General features: G+C 44.3%; 1 protein-coding gene across 24 annotated transcripts in view; it reads left to right on the forward strand.

The window, feature by feature from the left end:
* Window positions 1-25,497, forward strand: part of LOC121442754 (band 4.1-like protein 3) — a 165,135-nt gene that overhangs the window by 104,573 nt on the left and 35,065 nt on the right. For all 24 annotated transcript variants that reach the window (XM_041644345.1, XM_041644353.1, XM_041644350.1 and 21 more), the window contains exons 4-9: window positions 9,147-9,251; window positions 10,184-10,226; window positions 15,084-15,159; window positions 17,697-17,915; window positions 19,120-19,207; window positions 23,585-23,737. In XM_041644345.1, coding sequence (XP_041500279.1) covers window positions 9,147-9,251; window positions 10,184-10,226; window positions 15,084-15,159; window positions 17,697-17,915; window positions 19,120-19,207; window positions 23,585-23,737 — 684 coding nt within the window. The remainder of the gene's footprint in view (window positions 1-9,146; window positions 9,252-10,183; window positions 10,227-15,083; window positions 15,160-17,696; window positions 17,916-19,119; window positions 19,208-23,584; window positions 23,738-25,497) is intronic.

Below are 25,497 nucleotides of genomic sequence, written 5' to 3' on the forward strand. Positions count from 1 at the left end.
AATTCCTCTTTCTTAGGCTGCCTCTCCTGAATTCATCTTGCTCACGTTGGCATAGTGACCTGAATCCATAGCAGATTAACAACAGGAAATATTGTCTGGCAGTCTGCTGCCTGCATCTCATATGTGTGCCGTGAAAGTCTTTGTGAAAAACCAAGCCAAGTGTTCTCGCTGGCCAAGAAGAAGCATGCCCCACTCAAAAGCTATTATCTACCACAGTGCTCAACTCTAAACACAAAAGTCTGATTTCAAACACGGGCTCCAATTGCTGCAACAAATGGGGGCAGAAAACAATTATGGATGAAAGAAAAAGAGAACATTACAAAAAAGAAAATAGGTCCGGGTCCTTAATTGCAAGAAGGGGCTTGGATGATGTATGTGCTGGGAGTGTTGCGCCCTGAATCTTGTCAAAAACACAGGGAGCATGCTAATTCGTTCACATCACTCATCGCTGTTTTGACAGCGCTATATGCCGTATCCATGACAATATATGCCCATCTTATGTTTTGGCCTGAGAGATAACAAAATGTGCCAGTCTGCCCAATGCATATTCAGAATCACTCTGTATGTGTTGGTTAAAGACTGAATGTGTACTTGTGTCGCTGATCGGAATGCTGGTTTTTGCAAAGAATTTAATCATTTACTTCTACAGTGAGTGTGACTGTGTGATTCACAAAAGCAGAAGAGAGAGAGAGAGTGTGTGTGTGTGTGTGTGTGTGTGTGTGTGTGTGTGTGTGTGTGAATTTATCACAGCAGAAATAAACCGTTAATAGTACTTTAGTTCTATGACTTTCAGGATTAAAAACCGTGTTGGTCTCCTTATTGAAGAGACCTAATAATGATTACCAATACTTACTGTCATCTGCTTCCCATGATTTAGGTGGTAAGCTTTTCAGTGTCTTTCCATATTTCATGCCAGTTGAGTACCAATCATGTTTCCATCTTATAATGGAGAGAGAAAACCCAGAGAGATTGGATAACTTCTTACATAGCACAATCACTTGGTAACTGCAACCAGAAGGTGGACTGGGACTGTCTAATACGTTACAGTGAAATATAAAAATAAACTTGAAATACCTGTCTTAACGCTAATTAAGTAATGTTGAGTCAGTTCTAATTTGTTTAGACGTGGAAATAAGTCATATATTAACTATTTTTCCTAAAAACTTACCAGGACCAAGAAATACTTCCTATTTCTACTTTAACAGAATGCTCCAGGTAGTCATAGCTAACTTCACCAAGCAAGAAAACAGTAAGATGATAAGACTGCTTCGTGTTTGAAAGAAGTAGTGTGGTTTTGGGGGAGCTGATTGCCCATGACATGAAAGAAAGGGACTCTCTGGACATACGTGTCCTCTCTGGATTTAAGCTCTGCTTCTCGTGTCAGCTCTCTGTGACTAGAGAGATGCAGCCTAGATCCCACGTGGGCCTGGTGTATGGGCCAGAGAATGCCATTATGTCCTGCTCCCGTGGGGATGGATTGTAGCAGGAGAGATGCGGGTAATGGACTTTCTCCCATGCTTACTGGATGTGGCTTTGGATGCACACTTGAGACAGAAAGCATACAGGGATGTAGGTGCCCTCAGGGCAGCTGGTGACACGTCTTGCTTCCCAGGGTGCCTGGCTCCAGTTCCTTTGAGAGATCTGTGGATTCCGTTGTTTAGATACCACCATCGTATGTTCCTGTTCTGACTGCAGCCTCTTGGTGTTTTCCATGTATGAATTTAAAGACAAGCCCACTCTCTGAACAGACACTGTTAGGACGGCTTCCTGTCGAGAGCGTGGTATAGAATAGGAAGGTCTGGGAGGATGGTGAACAGGGCTGATGGACTAGCGGGAGCTAAAGCCCTGGCACTGTGAGTTTATTGAGTTCTTCACGAGCTCCTGGGCCCCAGGGAAGTGGTAATGCAATCCCTCAGAAATGAAGTTCCAAATGACGCTTGGAAATGAGGAAAATGCAGAAGCGTCCAGCGAGGAAAATGCAATTAGGACAGGAAGCACTGAGGGAGGCATTTTTTAAAATGTGGCATTTTGCCATAAGATTAATCGAAGTTAATGCGAGCAGGAATTCTTCCTTCGAATTCAGCCAGCAGGCTCTTCTGGCACAGAGGCTGCTACGGTGCTTACTGGGGCAGTAGGAAGAGTGAGCTGTTTCTCATCCTCAGGCAGCAGAAATACAAATGCACGAAATGAGTACCACAGTCACCAAAGAGGGGAATCTGGATGAAAACTCGTGCTCTGTGATAAGAAGGCCGGTGACTGAGTGAGCGAGGCCCTGTGGTGCGGGGAGCAGCTTCTGGTTTCATAGTAGATGAAAAGGAACAAAGGCATCAACTTCCCTGAATATTCTCAGTGTAGTTGCTCGAAGTGCTTTATATTAACAAGTGGTTTGTGCCTAAGCCACTATAGATGTGGTTTGTTTGGTTTTTGTCTGTGTTAGTTTGGGGATGGTGATGGGTGTTGGTACTGGGTAATGGTGGTGGCAATGGTGGTGGTGGTGGTGGTGATGATTGTGGTAGTGGTGGTGCTGGTGGTGGTGGTGGCGGTGGTGGTGGCGGTGGTGGCGGTGATGGCGGTGATGACGGCGGCGGTGGTCGTGGTAGGTAGTATTGGTGGTAGCAGTGGTGGTGGCCGTGGTGGCAGTTGTGGTGGCGGTGGGTGATATGGTGTGGTGGTGGTTCACTTTCAGTGTGGTAGTATGCAGAATATAAACAGATTCTCTGAGAACATGCTCACCTAATGCAACTCTCAGTCCCATTACTTAGAATCAGGTGTTGCCGGTCATCCCATGGGCTCAGACAAAAACTTCTCTCTTCCTTTCTACTTGGATTGAGCCATTTCTGATGCATAACTGCAGCCCAGCTCCTAAAACAAAGATGACATTTGACTTGACAAACTTCTCTAATTTCAGCTCTAGCCTTGGAAAGAGCCTCCCTCTCACTGATTCCGAGCACTTAGAGACCGAGACTAAGGGCACCTTTGCACTACTTCTTGCTCTTCATCTTACACAGATTCAGAAATTCTTTCCAGCGCCTCCGTGGCAGAGAAATCACCCTTTCTAAGAAGGCGCCGGCGAGGGGAGCTGTCTTCTTTGTTCACGAGTAGGGATGTCCTGTCAATCATTTCAGTCACCTGCTAGGAAGGACATTTATGCTCCTGGTCAATTAGAAAGGAAATCATCTCGCTGATTACCATGCCTGCATTATCATCAGCCAGATGGCAGGATCTGCAGTAAAAGCCTCTATGTAAGTGTTGGGCATGCAGCTCAGTGGTCGGACACTCGCCTAGTTACCCAGCATGCATGGGGTCCCGGGTTTTCATCTGCAGCACCCAGGCAAAATCAGTCTGCATTTTAGGTGTGGGAAGGAAGATGTCTCCTCCCCTGGCAGAGCTCAGGAAGCTTGTAAAACTTTTGTAGCTTTCATCCGCACGTTTCAGGGGCAGCTTTAAATGCACGCGTGTTTTGTGGGCTTTTGACAGTGGGTGCGGGCTCTCACTTGTACCATTTATTGCGGCATCCAGCTATTTTATCCATCGTTTCTTGTGATCATTTTTTTATATATATACAAACTGTTGGGAAGAGATGTTGTAAGACTTTAAGGGTAAATGCAGAGGTTAAGTCTTTTTTTCCCCCATAATGTAGCAGTGAGTATTGACGCAAGAGACTCTAAAGGAACCGGATCAGGCATGCATTTCATTTGAAAAAAACAAAATAGTATTTCTTCATGAAAATTAAAATTGCTTTAGAATCCTCATGTTTGAGAATTTTTAAATTAGGAACCTGATTTAACTTACCATGTGTGTTCATCTGGGAATCATTTAAATATTTTAATTGTCCTGAGGAGAGGCATGAACGCTGGGGTGATCCCCTAAGACCATAACATCTTCTTCCCAAGATGACATTATAGGAAGTCCTGTCTATGGACAAGGGATGATGTCACAGGAAGTGCTGTCTGTGGATAAGGGATGATGTCACAGGAAGTGCTGTCTGTGGACAAGGATGATGTCACAGGAAGTGCTGTCTGTGGACAAGGGACGATGTCACAGGAAGTGCTGTCTGTAGACAAGGGATGATGTCACAGGAAGTACTGTTTGTGGACAAGGGATGACGTCACAGGAAGTGCCATCTGTGGACAAGGAATGCCTTGAGTGAGGCAACAGTGACTTAACTTACAAGGGTTCAAGCTCTCCTAGCTGGTTAGGTAACTCAGCCATTAGTCATAATAGAGGATTTGTTAAATTTTACTAGCCAGGTGGTGGTGGTTCACGCCTTTAGATCCCAGCATTTGGGAAGCAGAGGCAGGCAGATCTCTGTGAGTTTGAGGCCAGCCTGGTCTACAAGAACTAGTTCCAGGACAGGCTCCAAAGCTACAGAGAAACCTTGCATTGAAAAAAAAAAAAACCATAAAAACAAAAAATAAAAAAAAGTTTTCCTCATTTGAGTCAACATAACTAACTACTTATACCCTGTATACATTTGCTTTCTCATCCCTGTGACAACTCAAATCGGTTGACTTAGAAGGGAAGATGTATTTTGGCTCCCAGTTTAAGCTGAAGAAAGCATGGTGGCAAGGACGTACATGAGTCAACTGGTCACACCGAGTCTGCACCAACACGCAGAAATGGATGTCAGTGCTCAGCCTGCTTTCCCCATCGTATTCAGTCCCGGACCTAGGACATGGAATGATGCCACCCATGATCAGGTGTCCCCGCTCTCCTCTTATAAATCTCTCTCTGTAAATGCTCTCACGGATATGTCCCAAGATTTGTCTCCAACAAACGTGGTTCTGAATCCCGTCAAGTGGACGTTAAGCGTTGCCCACCCCAGTCTAATGACAAAGCCCCTGTATTTAACCACGTCAAAGTGTGTCTTTGAGGGCTATAACATGGAACGTACCTTCTCTCACATACTCCCCTGTTGAGCTTTCGGCATGTATTTACAAGTCGTGGTTCAAATGAGAGGTGTCTCCCCACCCCACCCCACCCCGGTAATCTCGGGTATTTAAACACTTGGGCCCAACTCGTGCTGCTAGTTTAGAGGACATTATGAAACTTTTAGGTAGTGAAGCCTTGCTGGAGGAAGTGTATCCCTGGGGGCGGGCCTTGAGAACATACAGCCTCACCGCACCTCTGGTTGGCTCTCTGTGTTTCCTGTGGACAGGAGAGGGGTGATCTCTCAGTTTCCTGTTCCCAAGTCTCTGCAGCCAATAACGACACCTACGCCCCTGGAGCTGTAAGCCGAAACAAACCTTTCCTTAAGTTGCTTTTGATTATGATATCACGGTGACAGAAAAGTAGCCAGTGTGTCAGTCCATTCAGATGTCAACAAGGAGAAAGAGTTGACTACAAATTTCAGTAATCTGCTAGAAAAAAAAAAAACAAAAACCTGAGTTAGAAAGATGAAGACTTCTTCAGCTCAGGAAGAGATTCGGAGAAGATCCGGGCCTGGCCTGGCAAACAAATTTGAAGTTGGGTCCCAGTTCCCACCATTAGCAGCTTAGTCATCAGAATGTGGAGGTGACAGAGCCCATGGGGCAAGGGGAATATTTTAAATCCAGTAGTTGGCCATGAGCCACAGGAGGTAAGCACAGCCTGAAGCCCATCAGCAGGCTATGAAGTCTTTGCCCAAGGAAAAGAAAATGGAGAAATAACAAATATTCCAGAACTACCCAAGTGTCTGGTGGCCATGCTGACACTTAGGAGTTAGGATGCCATTGTTTCCGGGCTGTAGAGCCTATGGTGGATGCTCAGCACCCGGTTGAAAGAGTTTTGAGGCCGGGAAACAAAATATCATTGAGAGAAGGATCGGTATTAACAAAGTGTGTTCAGGTAATTCCGTTCTGGAGAGAGCTGTGAGCCATTGATAGAAATCAGTTATGACAACCAGGGAAAGAGCAAGTCAGCCAGGCCCTCTCCTCTTGAGCTAGTCTGTGTCACCTGTTAGGTCAAATCAAAGACGCCCTCCCTCGAAGACAGCCTTCTGCAGCGGTTGCCCTGGTGGCCTCCCACATGCTCAGAAAGGACTCCTTGCAGGCTGCCTCTAGTCTGCTAGCTCAGCCATTGTAGAAGGCAGCAGCATCCAAAACCCCAAACAGAAGTTTTTGTATTCATTTTGCTTTGCTAATTACTCACCGAGGGAGCAGTCACTGATGCAAGTTTGTGAGTATTGTGTGTACACAGACGGTATATCTTAGATAGTAATTCGATAGTGAACATGTAACTGTTATCTGAAGAGCAAGGCATGTTAGTGCGGCTGCTTCTTGGCCCCACCAGGTATTATACTCCTGTAGAAAGCATTACATAGTCACAGTTTCTGTGTGTTATTGTCGGACACGGCCCTGTACCAATGGCTACACGCATGGAATGCGTCATGTTTGCTACCACTCAACCAAGTTTGAAGTCTTTAATGTCAGCCTTTCCAAAGAAGTAGGCAATACCTTACCCGTTTCACCCAAGAAAATGTGCAGGTTCACGTCGCTGCGAGGGACAGGCGGAAGATGCGGCCCGGCTCTTTTTCTGACTCTGAGGTGCTGCCGGGAGTCGTTAGCTTCTCATCTGTTTCACTGCACCTCTGTTCTGTTCTCTAAGCAGAACCAGGCATCGAAGGACCCACGTTAATGTACAAACTTCACAGTGCTTCAGTCGTGACTCGGAAATACTATAATTTATAAATGAAAGATTTAAACCAGCAAGCAGCATTTCCTCATTCACATTTTTTTTTGTTTGTTTGTTTGTTTGTTTGTTTGGATTTTTCGAGACAGGGTTTCTCCGTAGCTTTTGGTTCCTGTCCTGGAACTAGCTCTTGTAGACCAGGCTGGCCTCGAACTCTGTGATCCGCCTGCCTCTGCCTCCCGAGTGCTGGGATTAAAGGCATGCGCCACCACTGCCCGGCTTCTCATTCACATTTTCTGAGCAGCGTGTTGCGGTTTGGTAACAAGTCCGTTTATTTTCTTACTTCGTGGAGTACACCATTGCTTATGTAGTGTGCCATGATTTCCTCTTTCCCATTACAATGTGTCTTTTCCTCAAACACCCATGCTTTCGAAGGATCTCGTAATTACCTCTGAGGATAGTTACAAACACCTGGTAAGGTGCACCACTCACAGGTCTTGGCATGCTTATTACTTAGTCATGGACACACTTTATCAGTTTTCTTTTATCTCCTTGTTAATACGTTACTTCTCAAAGATAAATATGCTTACCATATTGCATGTAAAGTATCAGTGCCGCAGAACAGGAAAGTAATTTCGCTTAATTGGTGTTTAAGGCCTCAGGTGAACATTGCCGGAAAGTTATCACAGTGAATTCAGCTGATGCAAACTTGCCCCAGCTGATTAACTTTCTCCCCTTTCTCCAGATGATGGCGTGAGGATTCCAAATGTTGCATGTACAGCTGTACATCTGCACCATGAGTTTATATGACCCGGCTGTAATCTTAATGTTGATTATGTTTATTATGCTTGTCTTGTCATGCTTGTGTTTATTTCTCCTTAAAGAAGTTAAGACGCGTTTGAATACTGTTGTATAAGACCCAAAGTCATGGCAACATTACAGAAATAAACTAATGAACATGAACATAGCTTAGAGGAAAATAGCCTATGGAACTTGAGCGAGGGTTGGAAGAGAGTTTGACGTGCCAAGACACATGGCTAGTGGCGGTTACAGAGCTGAACCCGACATTCTGAACATGGTATTGTAAGCGCTGGGTACTCTCCCATCCTCAGGCTTTTTATATCTCACAGAGTATTTGACACTAAGATCACATTCTTTCTCCAGCTACTTCTACTTGAGAATCATCCCCCAGTCACCTGTTCTTCCTTGGTGACACTGCTGACATTTTGATTGTTTTTTTGTATATTCATTTGTAGAGGCAGCTTTTATAGGATGAGAATCACAGTGTGTATGGTGTGTGTATATGTGCACACACACGTATGTGTTCCTATGTGGAGGTACATATACAGGGCTCTGGGTTTCGTGGCCAGAAATCCACCTTAGCTATCTTTATCACTCTGTACCTTATTTTCTGATACAGGGAATACTAGTTATTTTTTCATTGTGTGAAAAAGGCAACTTAAAAGGAAGGAGAGATTCGTTTAGGCTTACAGTTTGAGGATACAGGTTACTGTGGTGGAGAAACCATGGCATGAGGAGCTGGAAGAAGCTCATGCTTGGAAAGCTGAGAGTGACCTCATGCCAAGGTCACTTTTCCTTTTTATTCAGAGTGTAGAGCCCCCAGCTCAGTTAACTCTGATTCCTATAGTCCTTCACAGGTGGGCACAGAGGCTTACCTCATCTGGGTAAGTCCTCACATGAAGGCCGAGAAGCTTCTGTCCTCCATGGTTTTCAATCTGACCACTTGGTGGTTAGTATGAGCCAGTGCACAACATCTCTCGTAGAACCTGGAAGTCAGTGATTGACTGGGCTTGTCAGGTAGAGAGCTTGTCTCCATCTGACTAGGCTTCCCAGATAGAGTTCTGGGATCATCCTATCTCCATCTGACTAGGCTTCCCAGATAGAGTTCTGAGGTCATCCTGTCTCCATCTGACTAGGCTTCCCAGATAGAGTTCTGGGGTCACCTTGTCTCCATCTGACTAGGCTTCCCAGATAGAGTTCTGGGGTCATCCTGTCTCCATCTGACTAGGCTTCCCAGATAGAGTTCTGGGGTCATCCTGTCTCCATCTGACTAGGCTTCCCAAATAGAGTTCTGAGGTCATCCTGTCTCCATCTGACTAGGCTTCCCAGATAGAGTTCTGGGGTTATCCTGTCTCCATCTGACTAGGCTTCCCAAATAGAGTTCTGGGGTCATCCTATCTCCATCTAACTAGGCTTCCCAAATAGAGTTCTGAGGTCATCCTGTCTCCATCTGACTAGGCTTCCCAGATAGAGTTCTGGGGTCACCTCGTCTCCATCTGACTAGACTTCCCAGGTAGAGAGCTCTGGGGGTCACCTTGTCTCCCTCTGACTAGACTTCCCAGGTAGAGAGCTCTGGGGTCTCCTTGTCCCCATCTGGCCCTGAACGGGGGTTGCGGACACACCCCACTGTGTTCATCACTCACTGACCAGTTTCCGCAATCTGCACCCTACTCTCTGCCCTGTTTCATTTTGGTCTCCTGAGTGTGTTGATTTGCTTTCCTGTCCTGTTTTCACAGAAGCGCTCCCGAGGACAAGTACTGTTTGACAAAGTGTGCGAGCATCTGAACCTGCTAGAAAAAGATTACTTTGGTCTCACGTATCGAGACGCCGAGAATCAGAAGGTGAGGGGGTCAACGAAACATGAAGCACTATGGTTGGTTTGTGTGTTACTGGACAGAAGTGACCTGAAAGCAAATAGACATGGTGTGTTCTCCATAGATACCCCTGCCCCATGCTCACACACCTTTGGGTCCCTAAATGTGATTAATCTCCCTTTTTCTTCATGAAGAAAATTCTTGGCAATTTCCTGTATCTTTGAGTATTTTTGAGACAGTTGAGTATTTTTGAGTCCCAGTTTTCATCCTTGAGATTTAGTGCTAAGGAAACATTTGATACAGGGTGTTTTCTTATAATATAGTTAATTCAGTTTCTTGAGCTCATGAGAACCAAGTGTTTAGAAATCTATGTGGAAAAGTTACTTATACCCCAAATTCTGTGAAGAAATTACAGCTGTGACATAAAAATTAGGCTGTGAAGATAACATTTGCTGTCTGGTATGTCAGTGGATGTCAGTGTTCCAGTCAGTATCACTAATGTTTGCCCCTGACGAGATCACTGCTATGTGACCCTGATACCTGTTCAGGGCTTTATCCCACAACTAAGCCAGAAACAAAGAAGGGAATTGTTTCCATCTGCAGATGCTAAAAAGTAAGACGTGGAAGTGTTGTTCATGCGGATCACTTATTTTTATCGCACACAAGTCAGGAATATTCCTACTGAAGTGACAGACAGTGTCAGACCTCATCATTGAGCATCTGACTTTTCCCAGGAGAAAAGTTTAATCAGCCATTAATTATAAATGCGTGCGTCTCCATATTTAGTGTTTGTGCCCACACCGGGCTTGACAGGAGGCCACCAGAGGTGTGGGAAGAGCCGCAGTGGAGAGGGCCTTCCCCTGATGGTTCCCTCTCGGTGTGTGTAGGGCTCTGTGGATAATCATCAGACTCGATTTCACTCTCCTTTGATGCAAATCATATTGTTGCTTCTCTTTCAGAACTGGCTGGACCCTGCTAAGGAAATTAAAAAGCAGATTCGAAGTAAGTTCCCTCGGATGTTTGGATGTGTCGCGGTGACGGTGTTTAAGGGGGGGTGTTGTGTGAACTGGTGACCCGCGCTCAGATGCGCACGGCAAGAAGAGTGGTTCAAAGGCGGATTGGGAGCTGAAATTCAGCCTGACACTTCGCTCTGGCTCCAAGAGGGCCCGTTTTAGTCATCACAACTCAGAAATTAAAGTGACTTTGACAGGTGACCTGTTCCTTGCCTGTCCACAGATGTGAAATGCAATTTAATCAGGTTTTGCTCCACTTAATCATTTAAAGTTCCAAACTTAATTATTAATGTTAAAGCCGTTGCCAGTGTATAAAAGCCATACTGAAATTAACCATGTGATGGTTTTGAAAGTGGATAAAAAAATCAGTTTGTTGTTGGTGGCAGCCTTCCCTCACTCCCTAAAGACAAGAGATGTACATTTCTACTTGGTTTGGTGGTTACATATTTGTAGATCCCAGCCTTGAGGAGGCTGAGGCAGGAGGATCACAAGTTCAAAGAAATAGAATGAGATAACAGAAAGTGTCTGTTTCCTAAATGACAAGACGATTTCATGAGCATATCACAAACTGCAGCATAAATAGCTAATAATATTAGGTAAGCTGCTAAATCTACTGAGTAGATGCAATTAAAATGAGACATCATTTTTCACTTATTGGTATTAGCGAAAATTTCCTAAGTTTACTGTGTTTTTAAAATAATCTTTACTGGCAAGTGCATGCTGCATCGGTAGAATAAGATCTCTCAGAGAGCTGGGCGGCGGTGGCGCACGCCTTTAATCCCAGCACTCAAGAGGCAGTTCGAGGCCAGCCTGGTCTACAAGAGCTAGTTCCAGGACAGGAACCAAAAGCTACGGAGAAACCCTGTCACGAAAAATTAAAAAAAAAAAAATCTCTCAGAGAACAGGAATCAAGCTGATGAACACAAATCACAGATTTATGGAAATTCTGACACTGGAATTCCTGTTCTTGTGTTTTATACATCCACACCAAATCGTAAAACCTTACAGTCTACTACATAATGTGAATAGTATATTTATAATAAGGCAATTTATGATACATAAGAATATGATATATAGCAGTTTATGATATAAAACACTGTAGAATTTTAAGATTTGACAAGCCTTGAAGATTAAGATGAGAAGCTTTTCATGAGACAGTTTTCTCTTAACTTATAATTTGAAATACTGCAGGGTATACAGGAATATTTATGTCAGTGTGTTGGGGGTATTTCACTTCCTGTTTCCCACAAGGCCATTCTCTAAGCACAGGCAGAGCAGTCTGCTCTTCTGAAGTTGCCTCTCTTCCCAGACTGTTTATCTGTTGCACTTCCCCCTGCTTGCCCACTCCACCCACCCTCCCTCTCCCCACCACCAGCAGCTCTCCTCTCTCTTTTGCTTTTTATTTGGGGTCTTGATTGGTATGTGGATTGTATTATTGTCTCCTTAAAATTGCCCTTGTTTGAAACTGCCCTGAAAGACCTGGAAGTGATTCCAGGAAAGGCTCAAGAATGTGACCTTTGCAGTAGTGATCATCACCGTGACATTGCACACACACACACACACACACACACACACACACACACACACACACAGTACTAGGACCACAAGGGCACTTACTAAACACCAAAGGTTCAACCCAATATTTCAAGTCTCAGGAATGAAAATCTCTGGGATTAAGCTTAGAAATTTGTCATAGCCACACATTGGGGTGACATCTGTTGGGGTAGAGCCTCAAGGGGTTTGTAATTTCCAGGGTAAGGTGGATTAGAAATGTTGGACAGAATAAACCGAGATACAAAAGAAATACAGAGACACAGTATAGTACTGGAGGTCAAGCCAGTGCATACTGAATCCTGAATTCACCTGTGTTTGTTTTCGATATGCTTATACACCCCAATCCAAAAATGGGGAAGGAGGCAAAAGACTGCTTTAACGTGACACAAAGGACAAACAGAACTGTTACTTGCTTCAGTACTTGAGATATCAAGCCACTATTTCCTAGTTAACCTGTCTGATGTTTTAGGCAGGACATTCAGCCACTACACCTTAGACCAAGTATCCTGTAGGCAACCACTCCCTGGGTCAAACCTCCTGTCTTTTCCTTGAAGGAGCAGGAATAGGCTTGAATTCTCTGACCTTTGGTCAAAGTGAAGCGGATCTACCTCTATGGGCCATCTTAATATCCGAAACACCAGGTAACCACACCCTGGGTCAGGATATTTTGTTTGTAGTCAGACTTCTTGTCAATAACTTGGAAAGAGCGTGGGTAGGTTGTAAGCTGTCTGACCTTTAGTCAGGGTGGAGTGGACCCACTTCTGTGGGCCCCCACAGAAACTTTCATTTTTCAGAACACTTCTGGTGCGTTTAGGCTCACTGTCATTTGCAAACTGATTTGTAGGATGAAGGTTTCGTATTGGCATGCATTACTTATCCTTCCTACTGATTGTAACGGCGTAAACGAATGCAGACAGATTGTAAAAACATATACAGCTTTAATGGCGAAACAGACTTACAGAACCACCGTTCTATGGTGAAACAGACTTACAGAACCACCGTTCTGTGGCGAAACAGACTTACAGAACCACCGTTCTGTGGAGAGCAAGCACTGAGAGCACGCTAGCCAAATTTATAGGTAAACATTAGCCCGAGGCAAACACGCCCCCAAAGGGGCGGGACTTATCCCTACAACTGATTACTGATTAGTTTCCGACCTTCAATTGTCACTCCAGCAATTTTATTATAAAACAGTTTGATTATGCGGCAGGACTTGCTGTTGAAATCAAGGCTTGCTTGAAGTAGATGAAAATCATGAAAGAGCAGTGAGTCTTCTTTCCATGAGGAATCCGTTGGTTCGAGTCCTCTTGCTTGATGTAAAGCCAGCCCGTTACCAGCTCCCTGTTGGCAGACACCAAGAGGGGTCTGTTTTAATAACAACTGACCAAGAATCAATAGGAACATAAAAAAAAATAAGACTGTAGAATGACAAAAAGAGATTTTTGAAACAGTAGAAAAACAATCACTAAAAAATATATTTAAATGACAGATATTTATGACTTATAATTCTCAAAGCTTCGTATGGCTTGAAGATGGCATCAAGTACCCAGTAACAGCTGGCTAGATGCTTGCTCTTAGGCATGAGGTAGACGGTTGTTCAGAGAGTAAACTAGAAGGTATGAGTGGTGCTCTGGTGTCAACGACAGAGTGTAGAAACTGACAAAGCCAAGCATCTCTCTCCATGTGCAAGAGAAGGAGCTAGGCAATGTGTGCGGTGGGGCTTCTCTGTCCAGAGTGTTTGGGAATGACTTGCAGAGCACACAGAGTTCCCAAAAGTCATTTCATGGGGGGGGGGGAGCTTAGGAGGAAGTTATGGAGAGGGCTGGACAAGTAAGAGCTGTTCAGGGGTCACAGAGACAGGAATGAGAGCAAACCTGTGGCACGAACAGGAGTAAACTTTTGAGAGATTTCCCAGATGCTCCTAGAGGCGATGCCAAAGACCTTCGGTGTGGCTCTTGGCTGGAGGAACTGACACAGTGTTCACACAGAGGGGTGCCCAGGAGTTGATAATCACTGTATTTTAAAGCTAGAGAAATGACAAGGTGAAAAAGAAAGAAAGAAAGAAAAGAAAGAAGAGAAAGAAAGAGGGAGGGAGGGAAGGAAAGAAAGAAAGAAAGAAAGAAAGAAGAAAGAAAAAAAATAAAGGGAGGAAGCGAGCATGCTTTGCTTCGTGTTTATGTTGGTACTGAAATGTGGGCCTCAGTGTGCCGGATAGCATCTCACACTGTAATAGGATACACGAGAGAGTCTATGTAAAGGAAAAATGGTTTGTTTTAGTCTGCAGTCCTGTGGTCTCTTGGCTCATTTGCTTTCAGACCTGTGACTTGGCAATGCTTTGTGGCAGGGAGAGGGCGGCCCTAGAAAGTTGCCAGGACTGAAGGGTCCTCACTTTTATAACAATGGCCCTACTCTAACTCCCATGAAGCTAGGACTCTATAACTGGATTAATCCCGTCACAAAATTAGAGCTGTCGGTACCCAGTCACACCCCAGAGGTCCCACGTGAGCACAGCTTTGGTGAGGACCGAGCCTTCAACATGAGCTTTTAGGAAGCATTTTAAATCCAAACCACAGCGCTCAGTAAATCTGGGTAATACCTCAAGGCTGGACGTGTACAGGCAGTGCGGAGAAGGGAGTGGCCAACATCTGCCTGACACTTCTGCTGCTGGAGACGACTTAAAAGATGTCATGGGCAAAGCATGGTACAATATAAAAAAATCCGTGTGAGTCATGGGTGGGGGTTGGGTGGCGTCTGCTCAATGCACTCAGATATCTGCTGCATCGAAACTCTCCCTGAGCAAGAAAGCAGTCTTCAGCAGCCAAGGGGTGCCGCCCATTTATCGAAAGCAATATTCGCTACGACAAACCCTTCCCATAAAATAAACAGATGTTCGCTGGTCCCTTGACATTTATTGTAACGGGGTTTGGTCTGCAGTGACAGAGCAGAAAGGACCTAGGAGATGGGAGTTCTGTCTGTGGTGTTGGCATGTGCCCTATCGAGAAATCCGTGGCAGTAAATCTAGCCAGTCCCCATTATCTGATACAGGATTACCGTCAATTGCTTCCCTCCCCTTTTGCCAGAGGCTTATTTGATCACGAGAAAAGTTGATACATTTCCATGCAAGTAAATGACTTGGTTGGGGGACAAGATTTGAAATTAAGTTACCTATAGGATTCACTTAGCAGTGACCAGAGAGTGTCTGGTGTTTGCGCCTGGATCTGAGGCACTTGGAACCTGAATTCAGATCCTAAGTTGCTTGCAATTTGTTCTGATGTGTGTCCTACCCCTACAGGTGGTGCTTGGCATTTCTCATTCAATGTGAAATTTTACCCACCAGACCCTGCCCAGCTCTCAGAAGACATCACCAGGTATTTGAAAGTTGGCTATGGCAACAGAGGGCACGTTGGGGGAGCCGCACATCTCCAGGGGAGTGGTCCAAGGGAGAGTCTGCACCCATCTGGGCCCCTTACAGTCATCATCTCTCAGTTGGCAAATAAAAGGCCACTAAATGAGTGCAGATATGAATCGCCAGGAGGTGCCAGGTCCTCTGTCTTCACAGTTGAGTCCTCAGAGATAGGCTGCTGTTTCCATCTCCCTGACCCTTGTGGGAAAGCACTCAGAGTTGAGATGCCAGTCACCCACCCGCCACTGCCAAAATGGATGGGACTCAGCCATAAATGGCACAGCAGCACTGAGTGGTCCTGCTTTGGAGCCTAAATTACAAATATCTTTCTAAGCTTACGCTCTGCATGTAAGCAACCTGGTGCTTCACAGCTGTTTAACAGCCAGCGAGAGATTCAGGGAGGGGGAAGGGACAGCATGAATACATTTAAGAGTTTACTTGCTTTCACGGGTACATAAAAAGGGAAAGAGGATATTAAGAAAAAAAAAATCTAACACATAAATATCCCAGTTTGGAGGTTTGAACTTAGAGTGTGAAAGGGATTCCCTTTACAGAACTACACCGTGTAACTTAGTCTGTCCTTACTCCTCTCCCAAAATACCAAAGACCGTGGTTTACAGTAGAAATTCACTTGATGCATTCTGGAGACCCGCAGTTGAAGACGCGGGTGTTGGTGTGCACGTCCGATAAGGGTCTGTTTCAGAGTTGGAGGTTACCAGCTTATTACTGTCCTCCTCCCGAGAGAGTTGCCCTATGGCCTTTTTAAAACCACTAATTGCATTTATGCAGCCTCTACACTCCTGATCTGATCATCTGTCAAAGGCCCCGCCTCCCAGCCCATCACACGGGGCGGGGCTAGCATTTCAGCATTTGAATTCAGGGGTAGAAGTGGGACACAGATGTCCGGGACCATCATTCTCCCTTCACATGACTTTGTAGATATTTCTGCCCAGTGCAGTGAGGTTATGACCAAAGTGACTTAGAAAAGAAATTGCTTCAAACAGTTGCTTCAAACATTTGCTGCACTGAACAAATACTTTTACTAAAATCTTTGAGAAGAGTTAACGATTAGTTCCAGGGCATTTCTTTTATATTTGCCAGAAATCAGAGAAAATTAATTCTTTGTCTATATAAAGACACTTCTGCTTGGGATTAAATACTTAGTTATGACTAATTGTGTGGTTATAGACCCCACATGTGCTTGAACTTATAAATTCGTGCACAGTTCCTGTCCACTATGTGGTGTCTGTAGAACCTGTGGTGTGCGTAAGAACTCTAATATCTGAATTCCGTAGACTTCCAATCTGTCAGTGGCTGAACTTGCTTCCTGGAGGCCTGCAGACTTCTCTCTCGTGCATGGAGAGTAGACAGCTACAGCCCTTAAAGCTCGTGGGTGTCAGCACTTACCCTCAGGATTTAACTTTTAATCTTTATTTAATTCTTTTGATTTTATATTGCTGAATCTGTGAATCTCAAACAGAAGATAGATCGGCTACTAATGTAGTTGCTTTATGACATCATGGCACAGCTGTGTGAAAATGCTTTTATATGTCTCCCAGTTAAAACTTCCCCTCTAGTGATAAGAGTCCCAGATTTCAAGCAAGAGATTTTTATAGAACTTGTATCAGCTAAATTCCAGGAAGATATCACACTAAAATAAATAAATGAATGAATGAATGAATGAATGAGGCATAAAGCAAAGAAAACCAGCCTACGATTCACAATCCCAGAGAACCTAAGAGAGACATACATAGATTTAATCTACATGGGAAGTAGAACAAGACAAGATCTCCTGAGTAAATTGGGAGCATGGGGACCATGGAAGAGGGTTGAAGGGGAGGGGAATGGAAGCGAGGGAGCAGAGAAAAATGTATAGCTCAATAAAATAAAATAAAAAATATTTTTCAAAAAAAAAAAAGAAAAGAAAAGAAAAGCAGCCGCTGAGAATAGAGTTACTGAAACACAGCTGTTGGGTTATCTGAGGTCAGCGTGGTCATTTGTAAAGACCTGCCATCTAGATCTTAGAAGGAGCCCTCCCTGAAGGCTGCATGGGGGCCGGTGGTTTTATATAAGAACACCCTTTTATAGTATAGTTTACCCCATCTGATTCCCGAGAATGTGTAAAACTAGGAAAATCCATCTTTAAATGTCTTCCTCTCTGAGCTTGATTGTTTTATTTTGAAGAGTTCCTTCTTCTAGGTTCCCTAAGTACCATTTTACCCGTAGTCCCTCCTTATATAGACTGAAATCATATAAATCTTATATACTATATCTCCTTAGTTGAAATCGTTATGACAGTATGCAGTTGTGTCCTTAAAGGGGTTACTGGCCTGGGAGAACTTTTTTATAAATACTAAATGTTCTTCTTTTTTTCTTAATTCCTCGGAAATCTCATATGTGAATATAATGTTTTTAAAACATGTTCGCCCTGCACAACCCCTACCAACTCCTTTCCGTGTGTCCTAACGCCAGCTTGCTCTTTGTCCTTTCGGCCCCCGGAAGGTACTACCTCTGCTTACAGCTGCGTGATGACATTGTGTCTGGAAGGCTGCCCTGTTCCTTTGTGACCTTGGCCCTGCTGGGCTCCTACACAGTGCAGTCAGAACTCGGGGACTATGATCCCGATGAGTGTGGGAGCGATTACATCAGTGAGTTCCGCTTTGCACCAAACCACACGAAAGAACTGGAGGATAAGGTGGTGGAGCTGCACAAGAGCCACAGGTCAGTGCAGAAGGCCCATGTACATCCATTGCACACTTCTCAGAGCCACAGGTCAGTGAGGAAAGTCCAGTCCATCCATTGCACATTTCTCAGGACCACAGGTAGTGCGGAAAGCCCTTGTACATCCATTGCACACTTCTCAGGGCCACAGGCCAGTGAGGAAAGTCCAGTCCATCCATTGCACACTTCTCAGGGCCACAGGTAGTGCGGAAAGTCCAGTCCATCCATTGCACACTTCTCAGAGCCACAGGTCAGTGAGGAAAGTCAAGTCCATCCATTGCACACTTCTCAGGGACACAGGTAGTGCGGAAAGTCCAGTCCATCCATTGCACACTTCTCAGGGCCACAGGTCAGTGAGGAAAGTCAAGTACATCCATTGCACACTTCTCAGGGACACAGGTAGTGCGGAAAGTCCAGTCCATCCATTGCACACTTCTCAGAGCCACAGGTCAGTGCAGAAGGCCCATGTACATCCATTGCACACTTCTCAGGGCCACAGGTCAGTGAGGAAAGTCCAGTCCATCCATTGCTCACTTCTCAGGGCCACAGGTAGTGCGGAAAGCCCTTGTACATCCATTGCACACTATTCAGGTCCCCAGCCAAGTTTGGGGTTCAGGGGCTGAGGGCAGGGCGGAGACCATGTGCGGTTAAGATGGTAAACTCCCTCTCAGAACATCCAGGCTTCCTTTTGTGAGTGCGCCTACAAAACTGTCTCATTGTTATTTTCTTGTGTATATGCTAAGAATCTCTCACACACCACCTAAGAGCAGACATGGTTCAGAATTCAGATATATTCAGACTATTTGGATAGTTATATGATGTAGTAACATATCTTTGGGATGAAACAAGAGTCTAAATATGAGATTTCACTTACGTTCCATAAACGCCTGCTCTGCATGACCCCCAGGGGGCTTTATACAATATTTTTAGTATGCCTTGAGCGTTGTATCAATGCTTTAAAAGGTGCAGATTTTTTGGAGCATTTCAGCTTTGGAATTTTTGAATTAGGGATGCTCAAACCCATGTCTGCTGGTCTCCCAATGAAGGCTTTCTTACACAATAGCAGGGAGCGGAGTGGGAGACCGCAGCCCTACCAGATAGAGGGAAAGCAGCTGAGTGACATCCAGGGCAGACGTGGCTAATTGCTCTTCGTTTTCTGTTCTAATTGATTGGAAAAGCTGAATGCTTACTTTTTTCTAATCAGAGGAATGACACCCGCGGAAGCTGAGATGCATTTCCTGGAAAACGCCAAAAAGCTCTCCATGTATGGGGTAGATTTACATCATGCCAAGGTAAGCATTTTCAAACCCTAGTCTACTTTGTTATTGGAATTTGAACTTCATTTAGTGTAAATGAAGACCTCTATGCTTCAAACCAGTGTGCCTTTGAAACCCCGTTCCATGTTAAAACAAACAGCGCTCATCTTTGAAGCTAGGTCCCCTTCACGGCTCAGCCGTCCATTACTGCTGTGGCTACGCCTCCCGGAAGACAGCCAAAGATGAAGTCTCTGTTGCCTGTTGATTCCACAGTAACCTTAACCCTGACCTCCGAGCCCTACCTCTCTGTGCCTTCCCTGACACAGATGTATCCCCCACTCTGCTCTGACATGCCCTTTGTGCCCCCAGTACCCTGATTCTGCCCTTTCTCTGAACATAACCTCCCCTCTTTGTCTGGAGAGCCCCACTCTTCTCTGTCTGTCTGAACTTGGCCAGTTGTCCAGTGCCAAGTGTTATATCTGCTATGTGTCACGTACTGGTTTCGCCCGTTTTAAAGCCCTACTAAGCGTTCAGTGAACTAGGGTTAAATTTAAAGAATTCGGGCTCTAAGGTTTAATCTCTCTGACATAAGAGTTCTTTAAAAGTAGTGCAGCTGAGAGTGGCCACCCAGGACAAGGGTTGCCTTACTGACCGGTAATGGGTACAGTGATGGAATGCATGAGGAATGCATTGGGAAGGAAGAAGTTGGGGTTCAGCCACAGGAGGGTTGTGATCGTGGTAGAAGATAGAGTAGTACTGACTCCACATCATGCTTTCTGTAAAATTTCCTTGTCATCGTTGAGAGGATGAGTCCGTGTCTACACACCTACTATTTAGACAGCTGTGAGCAAACACACTGTTAAAACACAGAGCTGCACTGAAAACATTTATCAACAAAACGTATGAAGTCTCTTGGGGCTCTGGAGATGGGAGCTTGTATTTTAGCCTTGCTCCAAAGGTCAGTCCTGAAAGATCGTGAGTAGTTTCTTCTGGCTGGCACTGACAAGATAATATCAGTCCTGTAAAGGAGTAAGGATTTGACCCCTGACGGATGTCCCCAGTCTCACGGTCTGAAACTCAAAAGAATGTGTGATTGCAGGCTTCTAAGGAAGCAAGTCTCCTTTAAATTCTGAGGCCTAGAGATAAAGAGATTCCAGCTGGCCAAGTTCAAGGAAACATAACACCATGATATACCAAAAGAAGGAAGTCTGTGCTCTATCTATAAGTCCTGTTGATAAGTAGGGGAGCACTTACGTTGACTTTGGGGGAGCAAGGCAAATCTTCAGTGAGATTGGGCAGGAAAATGGTAGACATCTGGATTTGTTGTTTATGTGGTTTGGTGGTGATGTCTTTGCATCACCGTGAGCATCACGGAGGACAAGCACTTCTAAGTTAATGTACTAGTAAGATCTCTATGAGCATGGCTGAGGCTCCTGCCTGGGGTGTGCCGTTATATTAAATGCCAAGCTCCTTGACATTTGTCGGTGATCACAGCAGTGAGTTCCTTTTTCATTCATTTTTTTCTCCTTATGCCAGTTGTACATTTGGGTCATGGTTTCAATAAAACTAAGGACATACAGTGAGATTTTATTTTAAATTCTCTTCATGTTTTTTTTTTCCCATCTGGCTAAAAAAGGTGAGGAAAAGATCATGGAAAGATAGTCTGAGGGAGTGTGGCATGACTTTTGTGTTACATCATACACTGTGAGTCCTTTACTACCCAGAAATAAAGATTAGTGCGTCCTTGGGGAAGTGCGACTCAGGATATATCATTGCTACCAGGAAAAACCAAGGCACTTAACATCGCAGTACCTACTGAACTTGAATAGACGGCTGCTTTTTCTTTAATAATATGATTTGAAATTATGTCAATTAAAAATAATGACTTACGGAAGCAGAATGCAGCCTGTTACAGGATTTTATCTGAATATTAAACATAACAAATGGCTCGGTTGTAGACTCCATTTTCTCATGAAACCGTGCTCCATCCTGGCAAGAAGGAAATTGTCTGAATTAAATTAGTGCTAATTTCTGGTCATCAATGAGCGGCTTCTCTTTTGTGGATACCATGAGTGTCTTTGGGCTTAACATCTCCTTAAACGTTCTGGATTGGGATTTCAGACCCCAGAGCTCATCATAAAAAATAAATCCCCATATTTGCTGATGATCTTGTATTTGGGAAACCTATCCTAAATAATTTGTTTTCGATTAGGAAATCTGTATGTACTTGTTTGTCAAGATCCATCTTTCTAGGCTTTGTCAAAGTTATCTATTTGACGTACGATTAAGAAGCGTACATGCGTGTGTGTGTGTGTGTGTGTGTGTGTATTCCTATCAGATGTCCTATGGATGAAACATGAAAGGACACTAGCAGTGTGTAGTGACTCTGCGTGGCCAGAAGGACTAGGTGTGGTAATACATAGTGGCAAAGGCAGGAAGACTGAGATTTGGAGGCCACCAGAGCTACACAACAAGATCTCAGAAGTCTGTAGGTCAACACTAGAGCAAAGCTCCGGGTTAAGTCCTTGATGCTGCAGGAAAACACAAAGGAATGAATGCAAATGGATTCAAGCGATAACAGAACTCTTTGCCCTCATCAGGACAGGCTGACTGTCACCCCCCAGGTCTGTCTGCAGCCAGCACGGTGGGCGTATGAATGCCATCCTAGAGAAATGCTTCAAAGAGGGCAAGGGAAACTTTAAGATCAAGGCGCCATGAGATTATCTCAATCTGTAGCTATAACAGAAATTGTATTACAGAAATATTCTTTGTTGCCGGGCGGTGGTGGTGCACGCCTTTAATCCCAGCACTCGGGAGGCAGAGACAGGCGGATCTCTGTGAGTTCGAGACCAGCCTGGTCTACAAGAGCTAGTTCCAGGACAGGAACCAAAAGCTACGGAGAAACCCTGTCTCGAAAAATCCAAAAAAAAAAAAAAATAAATATTATTTGTTGCTTTAATTAATGAGCTACAGTCTTCATATTTTCATTTTTCATTCACCTTTACTCCCAACAAACTTACTGACTTTGATACCCGCTAGGCAGGCCTTGTGCTGGCCAGTTACAGGGGCAAAGCAGAGTTGCAGTCCTAGCCAGCTAAATCTCCAGGGAAGGGGAGATGAGGAGAGACTCGGTCATAGCACCACAGGCTGACAGACGTGGAGGGGATGCCGGCCATTTAAGGAGCCACACACAGCGAATGCATAGGAAGCGAGGAGTGGGCCTTCCCTTAACTTCTCTGTGAAGGGCGCTATTTTCTTTATGCTCTGTGACATAAGAGGTGGTGAGAATATAGATAATAATGAAAATGGTTTTAATATTCTTTTCCTCTTGGGACAAAGGCATAAAAGTATTTATGTCCAGAGAAAACGGCTCAAAGAACAGCTATGAAAACAGTGCTTCCCCCTGCCGGCCTGTCTTCTTAAGCTCCAAGTGCCCTCCTCCAAGTGGCCTTAGGAACAGACTAGCTGGTTTCCATGGACCAACAACCGTGACTTCGGGTGCATAAGGTTAGAGGTTCTCAAGTTGCCCCTTCAGATTAAAGCCCCTACCAGTACAGGTTACATTATAATTTTTAAAAATCCCTTATTATAATATAAAATACCTTATTGTAATATAAAAGCCTGACTTCAAATCATTTCACCTTATGGAATAAGTTGGTATCAAATAGAGTATCAAAGTAAAAATGTTTTATTTTAAACTTTTGTATTTTTGTCAAAATTCAATGTTTTCAGTGAAAGGCTTTTCATTCTGGAAGCACACAGCTCTTTTTTTTGTGGTGAGGGTCATAGAAACCTCCCACCACATAGGAGGAGGAGGTTCAGCTGTTTGGTCTCTTTCATTGCTCCCTCTCCACTCCCCTGGTACGACACAGTGACTCCAAGCTGGCAGGCCCAGGCCAACTACTAGACAGAGTCTTACAAGTCACTTCCTGGGCGGGGCCTGCCTGTGAAGAAACTTCCGGTGCAACTCACATGTGTTCTGACGCCATCGGGTCTTTCATCTGTCAAAGCCATTACAGAGTCCAGTGGATAAGACATTCAAAGGGGACAGACCTTAAGCCAGGGTGCTGGGTGACTCCATGCCTCAGAATTTCATAGTGAAGAGTGTGTGTGTGTGTGTGTGTGTGTGTGTGTGTGTGTGTGTATGTGCACTCTGTGTACAGTGTTAGTGCCATGAATCTCATATACTTGAGTGGATTGATTTAACTTCACCGGCCCCCCCCCCCACCCCCACCCCCCGTAGTGAAAAATGCCATCATTAAAATGCTATTATATAGTAGTGGTGTTTTTTAAAAATTGCAGCAGTGTTTTTCGTATTTAAATCAGTCAATTATAACTTCTGCCATGGAGTTCTAGATCTTGTACCTGCCGAAAATGGAAACAGGCGACGAACTGCTCCATTGTGTCTTCCAGGATTCGGAAGGAGTGGAGATTATGTTGGGGGTCTGTGCGAGCGGTCTATTGATCTACCGTGACCGGCTGCGGATAAACAGATTTGCTTGGCCTAAGGTCCTAAAGATTTCATATAAAAGGAACAACTTTTACATTAAAATCAGGCCAGGAGAGGTAAGTACACGCATATTTTTCATAGGCTTTGGGAAGAAGGGTCCCAGGTGCGTGAAGAAATATAGACTGTTTGCGGGTTCCAAGCATTGTGGGGCAGGGAGAATTATGTCTCAGTCCCTCTGAGAGTTCGGTGTGGGTCTCTCCAGCAAATAGTAACAAAATATTCCCTTCTTTTTAGATTATTCAGGTTTTTTTTAACCAACTGCATATATTAATGAAAAAATTTTTTAAATCATATTTTAATGTAGAATCAACAAGACTCATGCCTATTTTTCATATACTTCAAGCTGTGGTTACGAGCTCTTTTTCTCTGTGTCCTGTTATAATCGCACCCCCATGTGTTCTCCTCTACACCATGCTGCTCCCTCGAGCCAATAGCTTCAAGAGAGCATGCTTTAAAGTATAAACATTGAAGCAGAGTTCTGAATGTGAATTCTGTAGCTTTTTTATTAGAGAAACTAATAATAAGAATTGTTAATACTCTTTAAGCAATAACCTACACAATGACCCTGCATCTTGCTTAGCAATTTGTACATAATAAGCTATAAATGCCTGCTCCTCAACACACTCTTGGGAGGAAATTAATCAATTTTAATAATACCTAAAATTTCTAATGGGTGTAGTTAATATATTAAAGGCTGTTAAGCCTCAAAGATCCCTACTCCTTTATGTCTCTGAACATACTCTGATATAATACAAGGAACGGTTCTTAAGATTTTTAAGTCTCCAATGGAGTATCTGGATGGAAAATCATGTTTAATAATTAAAGTCTACGGATGTAGAAATGGCTCTGAGGTTAACCTCACTTGTTGCTTGTGTAGAGGACCCAGATTCAATTACCAGCACCCACGTGGTGGCTCACAAGCATCTGTGATTCCAGCTCCAGGGAATCTGATGCGCTATTCCAGAAGTCTCAGGCACTGGTCATGAAAATAGTGCACATACATACATGTACACAAAACACTCATTTGTATGACATAAACATTTTAAAGGTTTAAAATTGAAATAGAGGACAAGAAGAATAGTATTTCACATTATACCTGAAATTGCAGAGTTTTAAAATATAGTTCTTAAAGATTGTATGATAAGCACTTAATGCATACATACATTCATTTGAATTCAGACAACTTAGGGGAGCACGTTTTTGTCAGACCGTAGGTTGTGCATTAGAAATGGATAAATATTATTTGTTCTTTCTTTTAAGGCATGTTCCATTTATTTTCCATTGAGCAGAGAAACAGTGAGCAGTGTGTGACACAAGAGACAGAGTGCTGCAGATGTGTGCACGTGTTACACACGAGACAGCATCCTGTAGGTGTGAGCAGTGTGTGACACACGAGACGGCGTCCTGTAGGTGTGAGCAGTGTGTGACACACGAGACGGCGTCCTGTAGGTGTGAGCAGTGTGTGACACACGAGATGGCGTCCTGTAGGTGTGAGCAGTGTGTGACACACGAGACAGCGTCCTGTAGGTGTGAGCAGTGTGTGACACACGAGACAGCGTCCTGTAGGTGTGAGCAGTGTGTGACACACAACACAGCGTCCTGTAGGTGTGAGCAGTGTGTGACACACAGAGACGGTGTCCTTTAGGTGTGAGCAGTGTGTGACACACGAGACGGCGTCCTATAGGTGTGAGCAGTGTGTGACACATGAGACGGCGTCCTGTAGGTGTGAGCAGTGTGTGACACACGAGATGGCATCCTGTAGGTGTGAGCAGTGTGTGACACATGAGACGGCGTCCTGTAGGTGTGAGCAGTGTGT

This window comes from Microtus oregoni, unplaced genomic scaffold, assembly GCF_018167655.1.
Source record: "Microtus oregoni isolate MIOR12 unplaced genomic scaffold, Mior012 000095F_ref0000231, whole genome shotgun sequence".
In the NCBI taxonomy this organism is placed as follows: domain Eukaryota; kingdom Metazoa; phylum Chordata; class Mammalia; order Rodentia; family Cricetidae; genus Microtus; species Microtus oregoni.